The 17,462-nt window shown below is 42.4% G+C and overlaps 1 protein-coding gene across 1 annotated transcript in view; it reads right to left on the reverse strand.

Annotated features, from left to right (window-relative positions):
• Positions 1 to 17,462, reverse strand: part of LOC310944064 (phosphatidylinositol 4-kinase alpha-like) — a 131,998-nt gene that overhangs the window by 101,038 nt on the left and 13,498 nt on the right. The window contains exons 2-4 of the mRNA XM_083909771.1: positions 11,905 to 12,021; positions 11,726 to 11,819; positions 284 to 372 (exon numbers count right to left, since the gene is read on the reverse strand). Coding sequence (XP_083765897.1) covers positions 284 to 372; positions 11,726 to 11,819; positions 11,905 to 12,021 — 300 coding nt within the window. The remainder of the gene's footprint in view (positions 1 to 283; positions 373 to 11,725; positions 11,820 to 11,904; positions 12,022 to 17,462) is intronic.

The raw sequence follows: 17,462 nt of genomic DNA on the forward strand, positions 1-17,462 counted from the left end.
CAATGGCTTATCCAGGTTTAAATGGGGTGAATGATGAAAATAGTAACTCCTACTGAGAGCCACTGATATCACCACTGATGATTTTTCCTCTGTCAGAAAAGGGTGACGCCTGTCAAGTTTATTACAATTTTTACTTGAGGATTGTCCAGCATTTTGCATGCTGACTTTACCGGTTGAAACCTGATCATGTTTTACTAAAGGCTTTAAAACTGAAGGCTTGAATTGATCAAACATTGGCACCATAGAAAATTAAAGTAATGATAAAGATGTTAGATGAACACACCTGCCCTCGTAAGGTCTCATCACGCTGAGCAACATCTGAGAGTAGAGTTACCAGAGAAAAGCTGAAGTTCTCTGCAACAGGCAGGGTTTCTGCAAGAGAAGATGTTCCCCTAATATTAATAAACTGTACCACCCATGATATTTAAATTAGGGCTGTCAATAGATTAAAAAAATTTACTAATTAATCTCGCATTTTGAAATGTGTTCATCTAGATTAATTACAGTCAGCCACAAAGGGTCGGTGCCAAACAGTCACCGGGCAGCTGCCAGCATATTACGGGCACTATGAGTGCCTAGAGTGGTTAGTTTTGCCACTTACTTTCTGCTTGTTGGCAATGTTGAGGAATTCCTCTGTGCAGGTCTCAGCAATTTGTCACGCAAAGCAAAGGATCACAACTTCCAGTCATTGTCAAAATTGTGCTGTGACACCCAGGTAACTTTTGTTTTATTGATGGTTCCATCGCTCAGCTTCTTAAAATTAATCCTTCTGCCCAACAATCCCGCACCTCTCTGTATCTTTATCTGTCTCACTTTCTGTCTGACTGCAGACAAGTGACTGTTTCACACGGATAACTTCCGGCGCTAACTGCACTTAAATCTCGGCTGTATTAATTGCAACGATTAATGTATTAACTTTGACAGCCCTAATTTAAATACAATGCCATCATTACTGAACAGCAGCTGAATATTACATGAATAGGGAAAAGTGCCCATATGAAGCACTTTAGGTTTTCCCTTTCTTTCAGTGTCATAGTTTAGTTGACAACAAAAAAAATCTAGGACGAAAAAAAAAATTGCACAGTAGTGTGCATGTGTTGTTTTTTTTAAAAACTATCCACATAAACCTGTCTTGAAGATGCTTTTCTAATTGACTGAAATGCATTATTTTCTTAATCGATTCCTCTGTCAATTCTTTTTTTGATTAATAGTTGTTTTAGTTGTTTGGTCAATAACATGTCAGAAAATGTTGAAAAATGTTGATTAGTGTTCCAAAAATCTCAAAATGGTGATCAGTTTTATTTTTTGGTATATGAGCAAAGAAACCAGTCAAAAGTCACATTTAAGGAGCTGGAAACTCTTTTGTTTTATTTATTCAAACAAATAAACAAACAAACACACACAAAATCGATTATCAAAATACTGTAGTTGGCGATGAATCTAGTAATCAATCTTGCGGTGCTACTGAAAATTGAACTTGTAAATGGCCACAATCTGGACCAGGGGTCTCCAAACTTCTTTCTTCTGAGCACTACTTTGCCAAAATGAAAATGGCCAAGAGCTACTCGTGCTTATTGTCACAGCTTATTTCAACACAAACAAATTGAATGAGCTTGTTTTGCCTAAACATTTATAAAATGTTAGTTTCCATACACATGTTTTGCAATAAACATAACAAAAATAGTATTTCATTCACTTGAATGTGCATTTCGTATGTATATGTGCATTTCTAGTCAAGTATATATCACACTAAAATTAAAATATGACTGCTGTCAAAACAAAACAATGCATTTGCCAATACACTGATATTATGGATTATTTATTTTTCATTTTGTTATTATTTGCCCACATGCCGCTGTATCACTTAACAAGAGTATTCATATGTTCAGCTGAATGTATGATAAAAACTGGGTATTTTCATTTAGTGAGGTGACTGGCACTGCATGGAGTCAAAGGTTTAAATGTTCATCCGAACTTTCATTTGACACACACACACCTGTGAAAACGTTCAAATGGTAGGTTTTTGGCCTCTTACTTGGATGAGTAGTTTCACAACACCACTCACTCATCAAGGTGACAGCCGCGCAACAGTTTGATTATTTTTTTGATTATATATAATTGGAAAATAATAATTTAGTGTTAGAAGGGGACAGGACTACAGAGAGAACGGAAAGTGCCAAAATTAAATAGATAAATGAACACCATTAAATAATTACTTAAATGTGTAATTAATTAATTAAATGTGTTATTGAATGTGTCATTAATTAATTTAATGTGTTATAAAATGTGTAATTAATTAATTAAAAAAGCAATTCATATTCTGTAAAAAACATATATAATTGTTTCAAAATGTAATTAATTATTTCATGGTCCTGTGCTGCAGTGCATCATGAATTTATTGTATCTGTCAAAGTGGGCAGATACAATAAGTCAGTCAGTGGGCAGATTTCTAACACCTGATTGGTTATCCTACACATCGAGTCAAGTAAAATCGATTCCAGATAATGGATTGATGCAGAGCGAGTGAACACATTCCCAAACACTGGGTAGTGCTATTCAAATCTACGTTGGTTTAGATCAGGGGTCTCAAACTCAAATGACTTGGGGGCCAATGCGCATCTATTTTAAGTGTGAAAAAAAAACAACTGCTCACAATATTGCGTCATGATATCACACGTATAGTTAATACTATTTATGATGCAAAATGAATGTATTAATATCAAAAACAGACGTTTATTTTAAATTACATAAATAATAGTGTGAACAACTGTTAAAATTCCTGCCAGGAGGCGTTTCGGCCACTGCCATTCGTGGCTCGAGCCCTAACAAGCGTATTTATATATGCAATTGAATGTTGTATATCACATGTCAAACTCAAGGCCCGGGGCAACGTGTGGTCCACCATGTAATTTTATGTGACCAGCGAGTGATTAATTGGTCTTAAAAATCTGTGTTAAAATAGGTCTATGCTGCTTTAAGGCGTGCGTTGACCATAAACTACATTTCCCTCCACTAGATCGCATTTTATCATTGTATATGCATCATGCGACAAGTCATTTTCTGAGGGTGCGTTTTTGAAGCAGTGCATGCCAAAGGTGTGTGAGGTCTGCCCCGACCAGATACAGACTTTTAAAACTGTTAGTTTGTCAAGAAACACCATCGCGGACCAGGTTACATCTATCTTGAATAAGTAATAAATACAGAAAGTTATTTAGCAATATGTTACAGAGTAGTTACCTTTATTTTGCATTATATTTGGTTACATTTATTTTGTATGACGGTTATCTGGCCCTTTGAGGGGAACCATTATGCTGATGTGGCCCTCAGTGAAAATGAGTTTGACACCCCTGTTGTATATGATGCATTGAATTATGACCAAATATCTTATTATTACTGTTATAAAAACCACTATAAAAAGATGGCCCTTTCTCAATACGTAAGTACTTGCATACTTGAGAAAAAAAAAAGTCACCCGAACTACTTTCAGACGTAAATTTACACCAGGTCTCATGTGGTCGCAGAAATCCATGAGTTTTCGAGTATGTTCAGGCCTTGAAATAAACCATTTGCTTTTCGGAAAAATAATACAAACTAATTCCACGAGCGGATCTGAACGGGTTCCAGCCAATGCGCACGAGTCACCGTGTGCCCATGCTGCCACGCGCGCCTCGCCCACGAACCCATTCATTCACTGCTCGCGGTGCTAGTTATTTTCAGTACTAGTTATTTTCAGCCGCGTCCAACCGCATGTTGGGCTGTGGAGCCATTGCTACGTAAAAAACATTTTTGGAAAGTTTTGGAAAGATCGGACAATGTTAGGCTTTACTTCCTGTTATGGGTGTTCCTGTTGGGAGGTCATTGTTTGCAGACATGTTCAGGACAGGTCCCTGGTCTCACATATTAAGTTTTGTGCTTATCGCTCAATGAACAGCAATGTTAGAGGGCACTTCCTGTTTAACTCCCTGTGGGTGAAAGGCATCTCTGTAAACGTGTTCAGGGAAGTTCACTTGTCTCACATGTCAATTTTCGTGCAGATCAGACAATGTTGGACTTTACTTCCTGTCCGGAGGTGATCTTTTACAGACATGTTCAGGACTGGTCTCCGGTCTCACATATTAAGTTTCAGGTGGATACAGCAATCTTTGTTAGAGCAGCACGAAAAATTAAATGTAATTCTGTCTGCTGTTACCAGGGGGCGCTGTTTTCGAAATGGAATATTTTCATATATACATGTTCAGGATGGGTCACTGGTCTTACATATTTAGTTTCAGGTGGATAGACCAATCCCTGTTGGAGCAGAATGAAAAACTGTAAATGTAATACTATCTGCTGTCACCATCCGCTGTCTTGCACAGTCGTGCTCGAACCCTAATAATAACTCCTTCAGTTTCAAGAGGCTTCTTGCACAGTCGTGCTAGAACCCTAATAATAACTAGTACCGCAAACGGTATTAACGGGTTCGACCTCGATACTTGCGCCCTGAGCTCGTCTCTCGTTCATTCGCTGTTTGCTGTTGTAGTTATTATCAGCGCCATCCATGCGGATGTTGGGCTGTGGAGGAAAAGTCATATTTTACTTCCTGTTAAGTGCGTTACACTTTCTGTCAGGAGAACATCATTTGCATGTTCAGGATAGGTCCCTAGCCTCACATATCAAGATCCGTTTCAATGTACGGTAAAGTTAGAGGGCACTTCCTGTTTAAAATGGCTGACTTCCTGTTGGGTCAGAGCGTTCCATTAACATGTTCAGGGAAGTTCACTTGACTCACTTATCATGTTGCATGGAGATCGGGCAACGTACGGCAAAGTAACATTCTACTACCTGTTTTGGCGTTCTACTTCCTGTTTGGAGTTTAGCTTTTGCAGACATGTCCAGGATAGGTTCCTGGTCTCACATGTCAAGTTCTGTGCAGATCAATCAATGTACATTAAAGTTAGAGTCGCTTTTGTCACGACAGATAATCAGCGACCTGGGTCTGTTCCCCCAGAATGAAGACTGCTCGCAAACTGGCCAGGCGGGGATATGCCCAAGTCAACAGGCTCCAAGATAGCCGGAGTAGTGCGGACCGGGTGCCCCCCTGGTGGTTGATCTGGGCAACTGTGGACCTGTTGTCCGATCGAACAAGCACATGTTTGCCTTCCAGTTGAGGCAGAAAGTGAGTGAGTGCCAGCTGCACAGCTTGGAGCTCCAGCACGTTGATGTGCACGTGGTGCTGGGCCAGCCACTGACCCTGGGCAGTCCTGCCCTGCCACCCCGAGAGGCAAGCGTCGGTTGTGACCACCTCTCGGCGGGATGGAATAGTTCCCATCGGTACACATGGGGACAGAGAGAGGAGGCACCGCCGAGACACCCTGACCTTCCGGTAACCGTGCCACTTGGGGTCCAAGTGGAGGTTGTTCAGCCACATTTGCAGAGGGCGCAGAGACAGCAAGCCCAAAGGCACCACATACGAAGCAGCGGTCAGCTTTCCCAAGAGCCGGAGGAACTGAATAAATGGCACCATCCTGCCAACCCTGAAGAGGGGAAGGCGGAGGAGGATATCGTCCACACGCCGAGGTGCAAGAGAGGCCATCATAGCTACCGAGTCCAGAACCATACCCAGGTATACGACCCGTTGGGATGGGTCCAAGCCGCTTTTTTGAAAATTCACCGTGGACGGCAAACCTGAGGAAGTGCCGGTGGTGCAACGCAATTGGGACATGGAAGTACGCGTCCCTCATGTCGACAGTGGTGAACCACTCTCCCCTGGCAACCACACGAAGCGTGTCTGACACAGTCAGCATATGAAAAGGTAGAACCTTCAGGAACCTGTTGAGTCCCCTCAGGTCGAGAATGGGACGGAATCCGACATCTTTCTTTGTCACAAGAAAGTACCTTGAGTAGAACCCCCCGGGACGCAGCAGAGGATCCACTGGTTCGATTGCACCCTTGGCCAGGAGGGCGGACAACTCCTGACTTAAAGCTAAGGCCTTCGCCGGGTCGCTGACGACAGTCATTTTGACCCAGCTGAAGGCTAGGGGCCGGCGTCGGAACTGCAATTCGTACCCCCGGGTCAAGGTGGAAACCACCCAAGGGTCTGAAGTACAGGCAGCCCAGTAACTGAGCTGCTGATGGGAAAAACATCCAACGGCCGGCCCCGAACCCCTAGCGCCTGCCCCCCCGGCTTCCTGAGGCTCTGGGGGTACGGCGGATAGGCTGTAATGCACGAGGCTGCCAGGACGGCAGGCGCTCAGGGGCCCGAAACCCATCAGCAGGCTGCTGAGCAGTTTGCTGAGCAGGCCGCTGAGACCTTCGTAGACCACCAGGGTAAGCAGGTGGCTGAGAGTGCTGCGGGGGCCCCTAGACCTGCTAGGAGTGGAGACTCTTCTGCGAAGACCAGATAGCCGCTGCCTGGTCTGCGTGGCCTGGGCCGCCCTCTCCAGTGTTTCCAAAGCAGCTGGACCAAAAAGCTCCCCTGGTTCCACTGGCACAGCACGGAGAACCTTCCTACATGGCTCCGATAGGGGCAACTGAGCAAGCCAAACCTGGCGGCGAGTGTGGACAAGAGTGGACATCGTGCGTCCTAACTCTCTAGACATGAAAGCGAATGCCTGTAATGAGGCATCGCTTAGACTCTGCAGTGAAGGTTCAACTTGAGCCTGTTGCAGAGAGGTTGACAGGCTCAGCAGTAGATGGGAAAGGGAGTTCGCAATACGACCCATTCGTGCTGCAGCATCATAGGCCTTCGAGAGAAGGTCGTCTGTGAACCTGCACTGTGGTCGGGGACATCTGGCATCCGGCCTCAAGGCCTCATCAGGAGCCAAAATGAGGGAGGCAATGGCCAGCTCAACCAATGGCATACGCCGCAGCCCAACCTGTGCTGCATCCTGCATGGCGGCTAAGGTTCGGGCATCTGAGGTCGAGTGGGAAAGGGCCGTCGTGTCCCTCCAACAGGCATGAAGCTCCTTCAGGTATTCCCCTGAAGGAGGAACAATGAAAGCGGTTGGAGCAGGGTTGCGCCTGAAGAAGGCGCTAGCCAGAGTCGAATCAGTCTGCGGAACGTCAAGCTGTAGACGAGCAAGAGCCATACGCATGATGGCCCCCATGGAGGTGTCTGCTGTCCCCTGCAGAGAGCTCTGATCGGATGAGCAAGAGGCCTCCCCCAATGTGTGGGAGGCATCGTCCTCGGTAACAGCCTCATGGAAGAGACCAGATGAAGCGGCCAGTGATAAGGCATCATCAAGCAGAGGCACATTCTCCGAGGGAGGGCCAGGCTGTAGCCCAGCCAGCACCCCAGTAGTCCCAGGCTGAAGGGCCAGGAGGAGCGACTTCATCTGCTCCATGTCGGCCGCCAAACTGTCCACCTTAGAGGACAGCCCGCCCCTCCCATTTTTTTGGGGGGGGCGCCTACCAGAAGAGGCGTTTTATGGTTCCGCCTCTTCTGGGGCGATTTGATTGATGTGGAGAGTCGCCCGAAAATTCTCCCATTGACTCTCATGTTAAAAAAGTTTTTTTCGAAAAACATACCCTCCAATGCATTTTTAATGAGGATTTATTAAAAAGCGAAGCGAAGCTCACTGTCTTAAAAATTGATTGTGCGCGTTTAATCAGTCCCAGCACGAACTGATAAATACATGTAGTTTGACCAGTGCCACGGAGTTCACGCTTTCATACGTGTTAGCTGTTTATGGCTCGTAGTGGACAGCAGTCATTTGAAGCTACGTTTGTTAGCTTGTTTGCTAACATTGTTGATGTTTGTATGCTCTGGTCAGGGTTTAACTGCAGGTTAAACTTCATGCAAATCAGACAATCGGACTGTTTGAGTAGAGAGTATTGTAAGATGCATTTATAAACACATCTAAAGATCAAATTCTGCACTTCCCTTTACACGTAACCTCTTCTTCACGGTTGCCCCTCGGGCAGCGTCAGACGCAGCGACAAAAGCGTATCTAACTTTAACAAACACAGACATGCTGCATACGCACAGAAAGGTCAGAAACTCAGCTAAAAGGTCATATAAACCATTCTTACGTTCACGAAACACAGTTAAAACACAGATGGATCAAACAGCAGGAACGGAAAAAAAACGTCACATCACACACTTTGAAAAGCGGCAAAATCAATCATGCTACGAGCGCTGGGAGCGGGAGCGAATACACTGCCTTCACCAGTAACTACGGCGTCAAAGCATATCAATCAGGCCGAGCCTAAGTGATGCTGCCAACAGAAAAAATAAATGATAGCGTTACTGGAGGCGGGTGCGAGAACACTACCGTCCCAGTAAGATACACAGAGCAAAAGCGGTGTTTAGAACCAAAAGCTAACGGCTAACACACCAACAATAAACACACATTGAGAGCAATGAGGACAGCGAACGCTGGGAGAGGGAGCGAAAACACTGCCTTCACCAACAAACACCGACACAAACCTGCTACTCTCTTCTGTCGTCTGGTTCCAGATGATCAGCTGGCCAAAGCCTCTGGAGAACGGGTTCTATCTATCTCGTATGCCATGCAACATTTAAAAAAAACCTTCAATAACTTTTGATCCTCAACTGGTCCACATTGACCTCACCAAGTTTGAAGGTGATAGCACAAAAGCTCTACGACAAGTTCGTTCAAATACCAAATGTAGTAATGTCTGCTGTCACCAGGGGGCGCTGTTTTCTAAATTGAATATTTACATATAGACGTCTTCAGTGTCAGACTATCATCAATCCAAGGAAGTTTGGTTCAAATCGGAACAGGATTCACAAAGTTATCATCATAAATGTACTTTGTTTTGTTTATAATTCTCTCACCACCAGGCAGCGCTGTCTGGAACGTGACAGTTTTTTCATAGTCGTCTTTAGGAACTTTCAATCATGAACCACAGCAAGTTTGGTTCGGATCTGACCTTCCACAGTACTGCAAAGGTGTGGTTGTCCACCAATAACCTGCCTCTCTGGGTGGAGTCAAAGAAGCTCGCTCCTAGGTTCGTCGGCCCATTTCCAATCACTAAGGTGATCAACCCTGCCACTGTCCAGCTCAAACTACCAAGGTCAATGTGGGTCCACCCCACCTTCACGTTAGCCACTTGAAGCCTGTAAAGACTAGTCCTGACAGTCCAGACAGAACACAGAGATAAAGTGCAGCATGTCAGTCTCCTCTCCGCAACAGGCAGCTTGTTAATACTCATACTCTTATAACAAGTTAGAAAATAAATGCTAATGAGCGACAAATAAATAACTAAAACCTGCTTTGTCAGATGCAAACAATTATTTAAAAAATTTACCGAAAAACCCATCATTTCCTTCATTCATTCACATTTCTCATAAAGTTTTCATAACTACGGGTCACTGACAGTACCGCAGTTCTCCAGATGCCACATGACCACGCTTTGTGGTGCTCATACACAGCTGTGACATCACTCAGGGAAAATCGATTTGTCTGGGCTTTTTATGGCATGGAAGATTTTTCAAATATGACACTCCATGAATTGAATATATAGACTATAAAGATCTATAAAAGCCAGTGTCCATGTCTCGAGGTGTCCTGTGGACACTTTTACAGGCATCTCTTTAACTATTATGTATCTACTATGGTTAATGGGAAAATTGCTTTTTGGGCTCTTTGAATAATTTTTGTTGCAGTACCCAGTGTGGCCACCATGATAATTGTCTTCAAGGCAGAGGGGACAGTGCTCTATCCAGATTTTATAATACATCCATGACCCATACTCAGGATGCTACTAACCAAATCAATGGATCAGTCTAGATCATGGGTGTCAAACTCTGGCCCAAATTTGGCGGGCCGCCGTGTAATTTCATTTGGCCCTTGAGGCTTAGAGCTGGCCCGCCGGTATTATTATACACTTATCTATGTGAGCAACTTTTCTCCTCAATGAAGATGACAAAAACGTCTCACAGGATACGTCTGACAGATGAAAACCTTCGTTCGATAATGAAGGTTGCCTCAGCTCAAAGCCTGAACCCCGACATTTATGAACTAGCATCCAAGAAAAGATGCCAGGTATCTGTCTTGGGCACATCAGATTAGATCAGTGTGTCGCAAACTGAGCAGTAAAAAGGCCTGAATGGTTGATTTATTCATTGTTATTTTATTTTCAAATTTATTAGCTTGTGGAAAAAGTTAATGTTGATATTTACCTCAGGAGGCTGCAAATAGAAAAGAGGCATTAAATGTTTTATTTAAATTTTATTTAATATGCCATTGATGTTTTTTCGTTTGTTTTTTGAAAGTTGATTTTGCACTTTTAAGTTATATAAGCGTTGCTTGTTCCATATTCAGTGTTAAAGCAAATCAGTGTAGCAAACTGAGCAATAATTAACATTTTATTCATGCACTTTCTCTTGCTACTTCAAGGCTTGAATGTTTGATTCATTCATTATTGTTATTTTATTTTCAAATTTATTATTAGCCTGTGGAAAAAGTTTATTTCGATATTTACCTCAGAAGGCTGCAAATAGAAAAGAGGCATTCAATTTTTATCCATCCATTATCTACTGCTTATCCTGTATTTAGGGTGCATTCAATTTTTATTTAAATTTTATTTGATATGCAATTGATATTTTTTAATTATTATTATTATTATTTGAAACTCGATTTTGCATGTCACTATAAAGTTATATAAGCCTTGCTTGTTCAATATTCAATGCAAAACTTGTTTGGGTCCCTATTAATCGGTTAATTTGTTCAACCTTGGCCCGCGGCTTTGTTCAGTTTTAAATTTTGGCCCACTGTATTTGAGTTTGACACCCCTGGTCTAGATCAGCGTTAGCCCCGCCCACTGACTTTGATAGGCGAGTTAAAATGAATTCATGATGCACTGCAACACAGGACCATGGAATAATTCATTAAATAATGAAATATTTATAAATGTTTTTTACATAAAATTAATTGATATTTTAATTAATTCATGACACCTTTAATAACGCATTTAATTACACCCATCCATCATCTACCGCTTTATCCTCCACCAGAGGGTCGCGGGGGGTGCTGTGCCTATCTCAGCAGACATTGGGCGATAGACGGGGTACATCCTGGACAGTTTGCCAGTCCATCACAGGGCCACATATAGAGACAAACAACCATTCACTCACACACTCACACCTATAGTCAATTTAGGCTGAATCCCAATTCCACCCCTTAGGGTTAGGGTTAACCCTTGACAATTTAAGAAGACCACAATACAATCATTACTCATGACTGTCGTGATTAAAATACTGAAAATACATTTGTGCGAGTCTTTAACGGCCAGCTTTCAAACTTCGCTGACAGGTGACGCGGCGGAAGCTGCGAAATTCCTCAAAGCCCTCCGTTTCAAGTGTGGTCCTGAGGAAGCTTCGTTTCGAGGGCTACGTAGCCCTACGGCTTGGCCATAGCCCTTAACCCTAATGAGAAATGAGACAGCACTACCCCTCACATGAACGCGCAAAAACAAGGGGTAGGGGGAAGGGGGAGGGCTAAGGGGTGGAATTGGGGTTCAGCCTTAGAGGTACCAATTCACCTAATCCCCATATCGCATGTTTTTCGACTGTGGGACTGTGGGACTGATAATTATTTAATTTTGGCACTTTCCATCCTCCATACAGGACACCTCTGAGTTTGATGCATAAAAATGTAAGCTGGTTTTTGTTCAAATATTGAAACCTTTGGTGAGCTACTTGGGAAGGGACTGGGAGCTACTCATTGGAGTCCCCTGATTTGGAAGATCTTTATCAGCAGGATAGTGCTTTTTGTTTTACCTCCATCTTTGCGTTCGGAGCTTTCTTCAATCCACTGAACTTTAGGAAGCCCTTTAAGCAAGCCCAGAAGATAGGGGATGATAGCATCTTTGTGCTGCAACAGAAGTATATCAGCATCATGTCAACTCACCATCAGCATAGAAGTACCATACAGTGGAGAGCTTCGGAGCTGACATTACCTGCAGGCCTGACTCGACTAGAAAAATGCCCAGGGCAATCACAGCATCTCTTCTCCTCTGATCTAGCTGAAAGACTCCTCTGAAGTCCAGAGGACACATGCATTGCAGCTTCTGGACCTGTGGAGGAGAAGATATGGTTTACAGCTGAGATGTGATGGGGCAACAAACAATTTAGTAAATTATTTGAATTATATGAGCTTATCAGTCCACATTTTTTCCTTTAATAATTTTGGTCCATATACTGCATTTACAATTTACCTTGTATCCTCCATCTGTTTAATGATAAAAAATAATACACAAAAAATGCTTAACTCCAGATAACAAAACAAAACCATGTCTGTCCCTCCAATCTACATTTTATGTCTTTACTGATGAGCAATTATATACTCTATTGCCAATAAAAATAATGTAAACAATCAAAAACAACAACAAACCTTCTTATTAATATAGTGATGCATGTTTACATCTTATATGTTTATACTGTATATTGGTTTATCAAATGAACAATTTCAGCATTATCAAACAATAATAAAAGAGCCCTCTATTTAATATCATCCTATACATATATTTGTATTTGAAAATATATTTATATTTATATTTATATATTTTAAGAAATTTCCTGACGGTGTTCTTGAGCTATTATCAGGGGTGTGATTGGCAAAGGACAAAAAAGGAAAATATATGGTAAACCTACCATAATGCACCGGTGCACCTATACGCAACGGCATTGTATTTTTTCAAAATTAAAATAAAGTGCCGTAGCCTACATGAAAAAGAGTTAAACCATGTTTAAAAAAAATGTAAATGCTCTTTCTCTGCTCACAGAGACTTTCATCTTGGGAGAGATGGCCTCAGTGCCACAATTTCCATCTTGAAGTGTAAGTGGGTGTCAAAGAAACACTGCTTGAGATGTCTTTTCAGTGTTTAATGAAATATACTGTTTACTTTTAGAATCAATCTGTCAATTATTTTTCTTGATTAATCGAATATCTTTTTGTCCATAAAATATAGTTAAAATGTAGATCATTGTTTATCAAACCTGGAACCTTTAATGATTTTTTTTTGTCAAATGGAGCAAAGAAACCAGACAATATTCACATTTAAGAAGCTAAAAAAATCACAAAGCTTGTGCTTGTAAAATCCACAAAGAAATCATACAAAATGATTTATAATATATAGTGCTGGGCATTACACTGCATGTACTTTTGTCCACTGCATGGCAACTGACTGGAAAAAGATGCAAGTGACATCATGTTTACGTAACTCCTGGGAAAAACGGAATTCCGTAGTGGAAAAATCACATCCCTGTATTATGTTCCCCCACCCCTCCTCTGTCCCCCTTTTACCTCTCACCCCAACCAGTCGAGGCAGATGGCTGCACATTTTTTGAGATAATGTGTGCTGTGATTTGATGCTGCAGAAATAAAAATGAATTGAAAACCGTTTCTATTATATGAGGCAGTTGTAGTCATGAAAATGCAAATGGACACCTCGGTACAACTTTTTCATGGCTGATACTGATATCACAGCCTTGATCATCTACTGATATACATATCAGTCTCATTAATGCAGCCTTAGGGGGACACAAGCCAGTGTCTTTTTGAGCCGTTCCCAAGCCTAGATAAATGCAGAGGGTTGTGTCAGGAAGGGCATCCAGCATAAACCTTGTGCCAAAACCAAATATGCGAATCGAACCTACGACTTTCATACCCGATCGGTCGAGGCCCGGGTTAACAACGACCGCCATTGGTGCCGATAACCTACAGGGTAACAATGGAAATTGGGCAACTGTGGGTCGAAGGAGTAGAGGAGGAAGGCGTGTTCAGAAGTAGAGAGAGAAGAGGAACGGCAAGATTTTGGGACTGAGAGAAGGGACTGTGAATATTGGGAAGATATATTGGTGCGGGGGGCGCTGGGGGGGTGGGGGGCTGCGGGTGTGGGCTGGGATGCCCTGCGTCGTGGGTGGGGGGGGCCCTGGGCCTCCGCATGCTGGGGCCCGCTGGGCCCCTGGGGGTGGGCCCGATAGAGTCGCTCCCCAGTGAGGTGGGGGGGGGGGTGCTCGCTGCGGCGCCTCGGCGGTGCCCTGGGGTGGACCGGAGCGTCTCTTTTCCCCTGGGCGGGTATAGCGGTGGAGGCGGGTGGGCTTCCTGGCATGGGGGGCCCCGGGGACAGGAGGCGGCAGGGCCTGGCCCGGCCTGGGCTGCCTCCAAGTGGTGGGTAGGGCGGGTGGATCGTGGCGGATGTCGTGCTGATCTGGCTATGGGTCCTACTGCCGTCCGGGGGGCGGAGCTCACTGGTGTCGCGCCGGTGGTGCCCGTGGAGAGCTGCGGCATCTGAGCGGGTTGGCATACTAGATACCAACATCCCCCATACACACATCCCACAGCACACATGCATACACACCACATCCTGGTGTGAATCTTGGTCGTAGAGTGATAAAAATGGTACCGTTGGAATCTGTAGATTCTCCACTGTCCAGTTGACAGGTGTTTCTCTTGTTTACATAATCACGCTGACTCTCCGGTGCCGCTTTTCAAAGTGTGTGATGTGACGTTTTTTTTCCGTTCCTGCTGTTTGATCCATCTGTGTTTTAACTGTGTTTCGTGAACGTAAGAATGGTTTATATGACCTTTTAGCTGAGTTTCTGACCTTTCTGTGCGTATGCAGCATGTCTGTGTTTGTTAAAGTTAGATACGCTTTTGTCGCTGCGTCTGACGCTGCCCGAGGGGCAACCGTGAAGAAGAGGTTACGTGTAAAGGGAAGCGCAGAATTTGATCTTTAGATGTGTTTATAAATGCATCTAACAATACTCTCTACTCAAACAGTCCGATTGTCTGATTTGCATGAAGTTTAACCTGCAGTTAAACCCTGACCAGAGCATACAAACATCAACAATGTTAGCAAACAAGCTAACAAACGTAGCTTCAAATGACTGCTGTCCACTACGAGCCATAAACAGCTAACACGTATGAAAGCGTGAACTCCGTGGCACTGGTCAAACTACATGTATTTATCAGTTCGTGCTGGGACTGATTAAACGAGCACAATCGTCCGTGTATTTTTAAGACAGTGAGCTTCGCTTCGCTTTTTAATAAATCCTCATTAAAAATGCATTGGAGGGTATGTTTTTCGAAAAAAACTTTTTTAACATGAGAGTCAATGGGAGAATTTTCGGGCGACTCTCCACATCAATCAAATCGCCCCAGAAGAGGCGGAACCATAAAACGTGACTTGAATATGACGATTCTGATTGGACAATGACAGATAATATGTCTAGAACACTGATAATAACTACCTTTGCTGGCAGAGACGGCTGAAAGGAATATTAGTACTAAGGATCTTTGGAATTGCTGAGGAAAAAAATTCTCTTTCTCCTCCTAGTTGGGAGGGCGTCGCCCAAATCGTCCCTATACACCGGACGCCCCTGATGGAATCCCCGTTGTTTGAATGCAAGTGTTTTTTTCAAAGCAAGTGTTTATATTGAAATAATAATATTGCTTTTGATTTACTGTATTTGTGCTGCTGCTATTGTGGCCAGGTCTCTCCTTGTAAAGGAGATCCTTTATCTCAATGAGACTAACCTGGTTAAATAAAGGCTAAATGAATGAATAAAAAAAAAAGAAGAAAAACAACATTCCAGTGATTAAGTTACATGTTTTACTATTCTCTTAGCTCAAATTAAGCCCACACTATTTTTTCGAGATTATTTCTGCAGAGATGTGCAGCCCTTGCTCCTATTCATGTGACAGCATTGGAGTAGATTGACAAGTGAAGCATTGTGCTCAGTGAAGCATTTATTTATTTTATTTACTGATATTTGTTCTGGTGATTTTGGCAAATATTGTACCTATTCGGAAAATCAGATTAGCTCTGGGAGGACTTTTTGGGGGGGTTTACTCTAGTGGTCAAACTATCCGCGGCAAAAAAATAAAAATAAAATAAAAGCCTTTTCAAGAACTTTCAAAGTTATGAGTGTTAGCGCCGTTTGACCCCTCCTTGTGAGCCCAACAACAACAACATCACAATCAGTAGTTTTGTATTTCATTCAGTGAAAATTAAATGCAAAAATGACTATTCATTCCAATTATCATCATTCAATTATCATTCTAAAATCACAGCTCATTTTAGTGGGAATGGTGATCTCAGCAAGCAGGGTTGTGCACCCTCTGCCAGAGTATTATCAAAAATAGCATTAATAGATAAAAGCCTTACCATGTTTAACTATACAGATTAATTACTTCACACATCACACAGTATCACACAGTATTTCCTAGTATATAAACAGTGTTTGATATTGCACATTTAACATGTTTCATATTGGTTATTTCTAATATACCTCTTTGTACAAAAAAGTGCATGTTCTCAATATTCAGGAATATCTTCATGGCTGGAGTTCTGAATGGAAAGCTGGAGACCACCAAGATTTGAGAGTCCGCTTCTCAGAATTTGAGGCTTATGTGGACACAATCACCAGTAAGGTGAAAGAAGCCCGTGGACAGCAGGAGTCTATTATTTTGACTGATACTCAGGGCAACAAAATAATTGACTCTGATGGAACTAGGGGTATGTTTGAAATGATTGCTGTGTGAATTTTATTTTCTGTAGTCACCTTAGGTGCTTATCTGCACAACGAGTTCACACACTTAAGAGCTAAATGAGGTGTATACACCAAAGTATTATTCTCACATTAAAGTACATTTTGCAACCAAAGCTATCTTGGGTGCTTCAAATCCGTTTTTTAGTGTCCGATTTTTTAAATATTTGATTGAAATTTAATTTCAATCAAATATTGAACCCACCCACGACGCAGGGCATCCCAGCCCACATCATCATCATGTCCTATTTTTTTATTAGCAGGGTCGGCATACTGGAAGCAAAATTCCAGAAAAATATTTGCAGTGCCTGAACAACAGATTGAGCTGCTGCAAGTCAACAAAAGGCAGCGGTTGGGGTAACTGAACTGAAGATTATTATTTTATTACATTCATTTTACGATCTCTTTTTTTTTGCACACCATTCATGTGGTTTCATTTGGACAAGGCTACAATGATTCTTACGTGTACTCGAGTGTGAACTAATATTAAAGTCTAATTAAATGATAAATTGTAAATTTAAAATGTTGATTTGCAGAGCAGCATCCACAAAGTGGCTGTACTCTCTGAGGCTCTGGCAGCACTGGAAAAGTTATTCCTATAATATGTTCTATGCCTCCTGCTATGGTGGCAACAAGTGCTTGTTCACACAGTTATTCAGGGAATTGAGAGAGCAATGAGTATGTTAAATGTTAAACTGATAAAAAAATTTATGTTAAAGCCTAAAGCACTTTCTACAGTACTGTTACAAGTTATTGTGGCACTCAGTACTGGGTTTACAATATTATATACTTGAATATTTGTATTTTTGTACATTAAAACAAAATATGCAGAATTCTGAACAAACTTCATATTTATTCATTCACAACTGAGCTTACAAAATCAGTTTCACACAAAACTACTATAGTGACATATCCCCACCTATATTTATTGTGCATGTCTTTCAGTAATATTTATCAGGTAGAA

This window comes from Microchirus variegatus (assembly GCF_963457635.1).
Source record: "Microchirus variegatus genome assembly, chromosome: 23".
NCBI classification, from domain to species: domain Eukaryota; kingdom Metazoa; phylum Chordata; class Actinopteri; order Pleuronectiformes; family Soleidae; genus Microchirus; species Microchirus variegatus.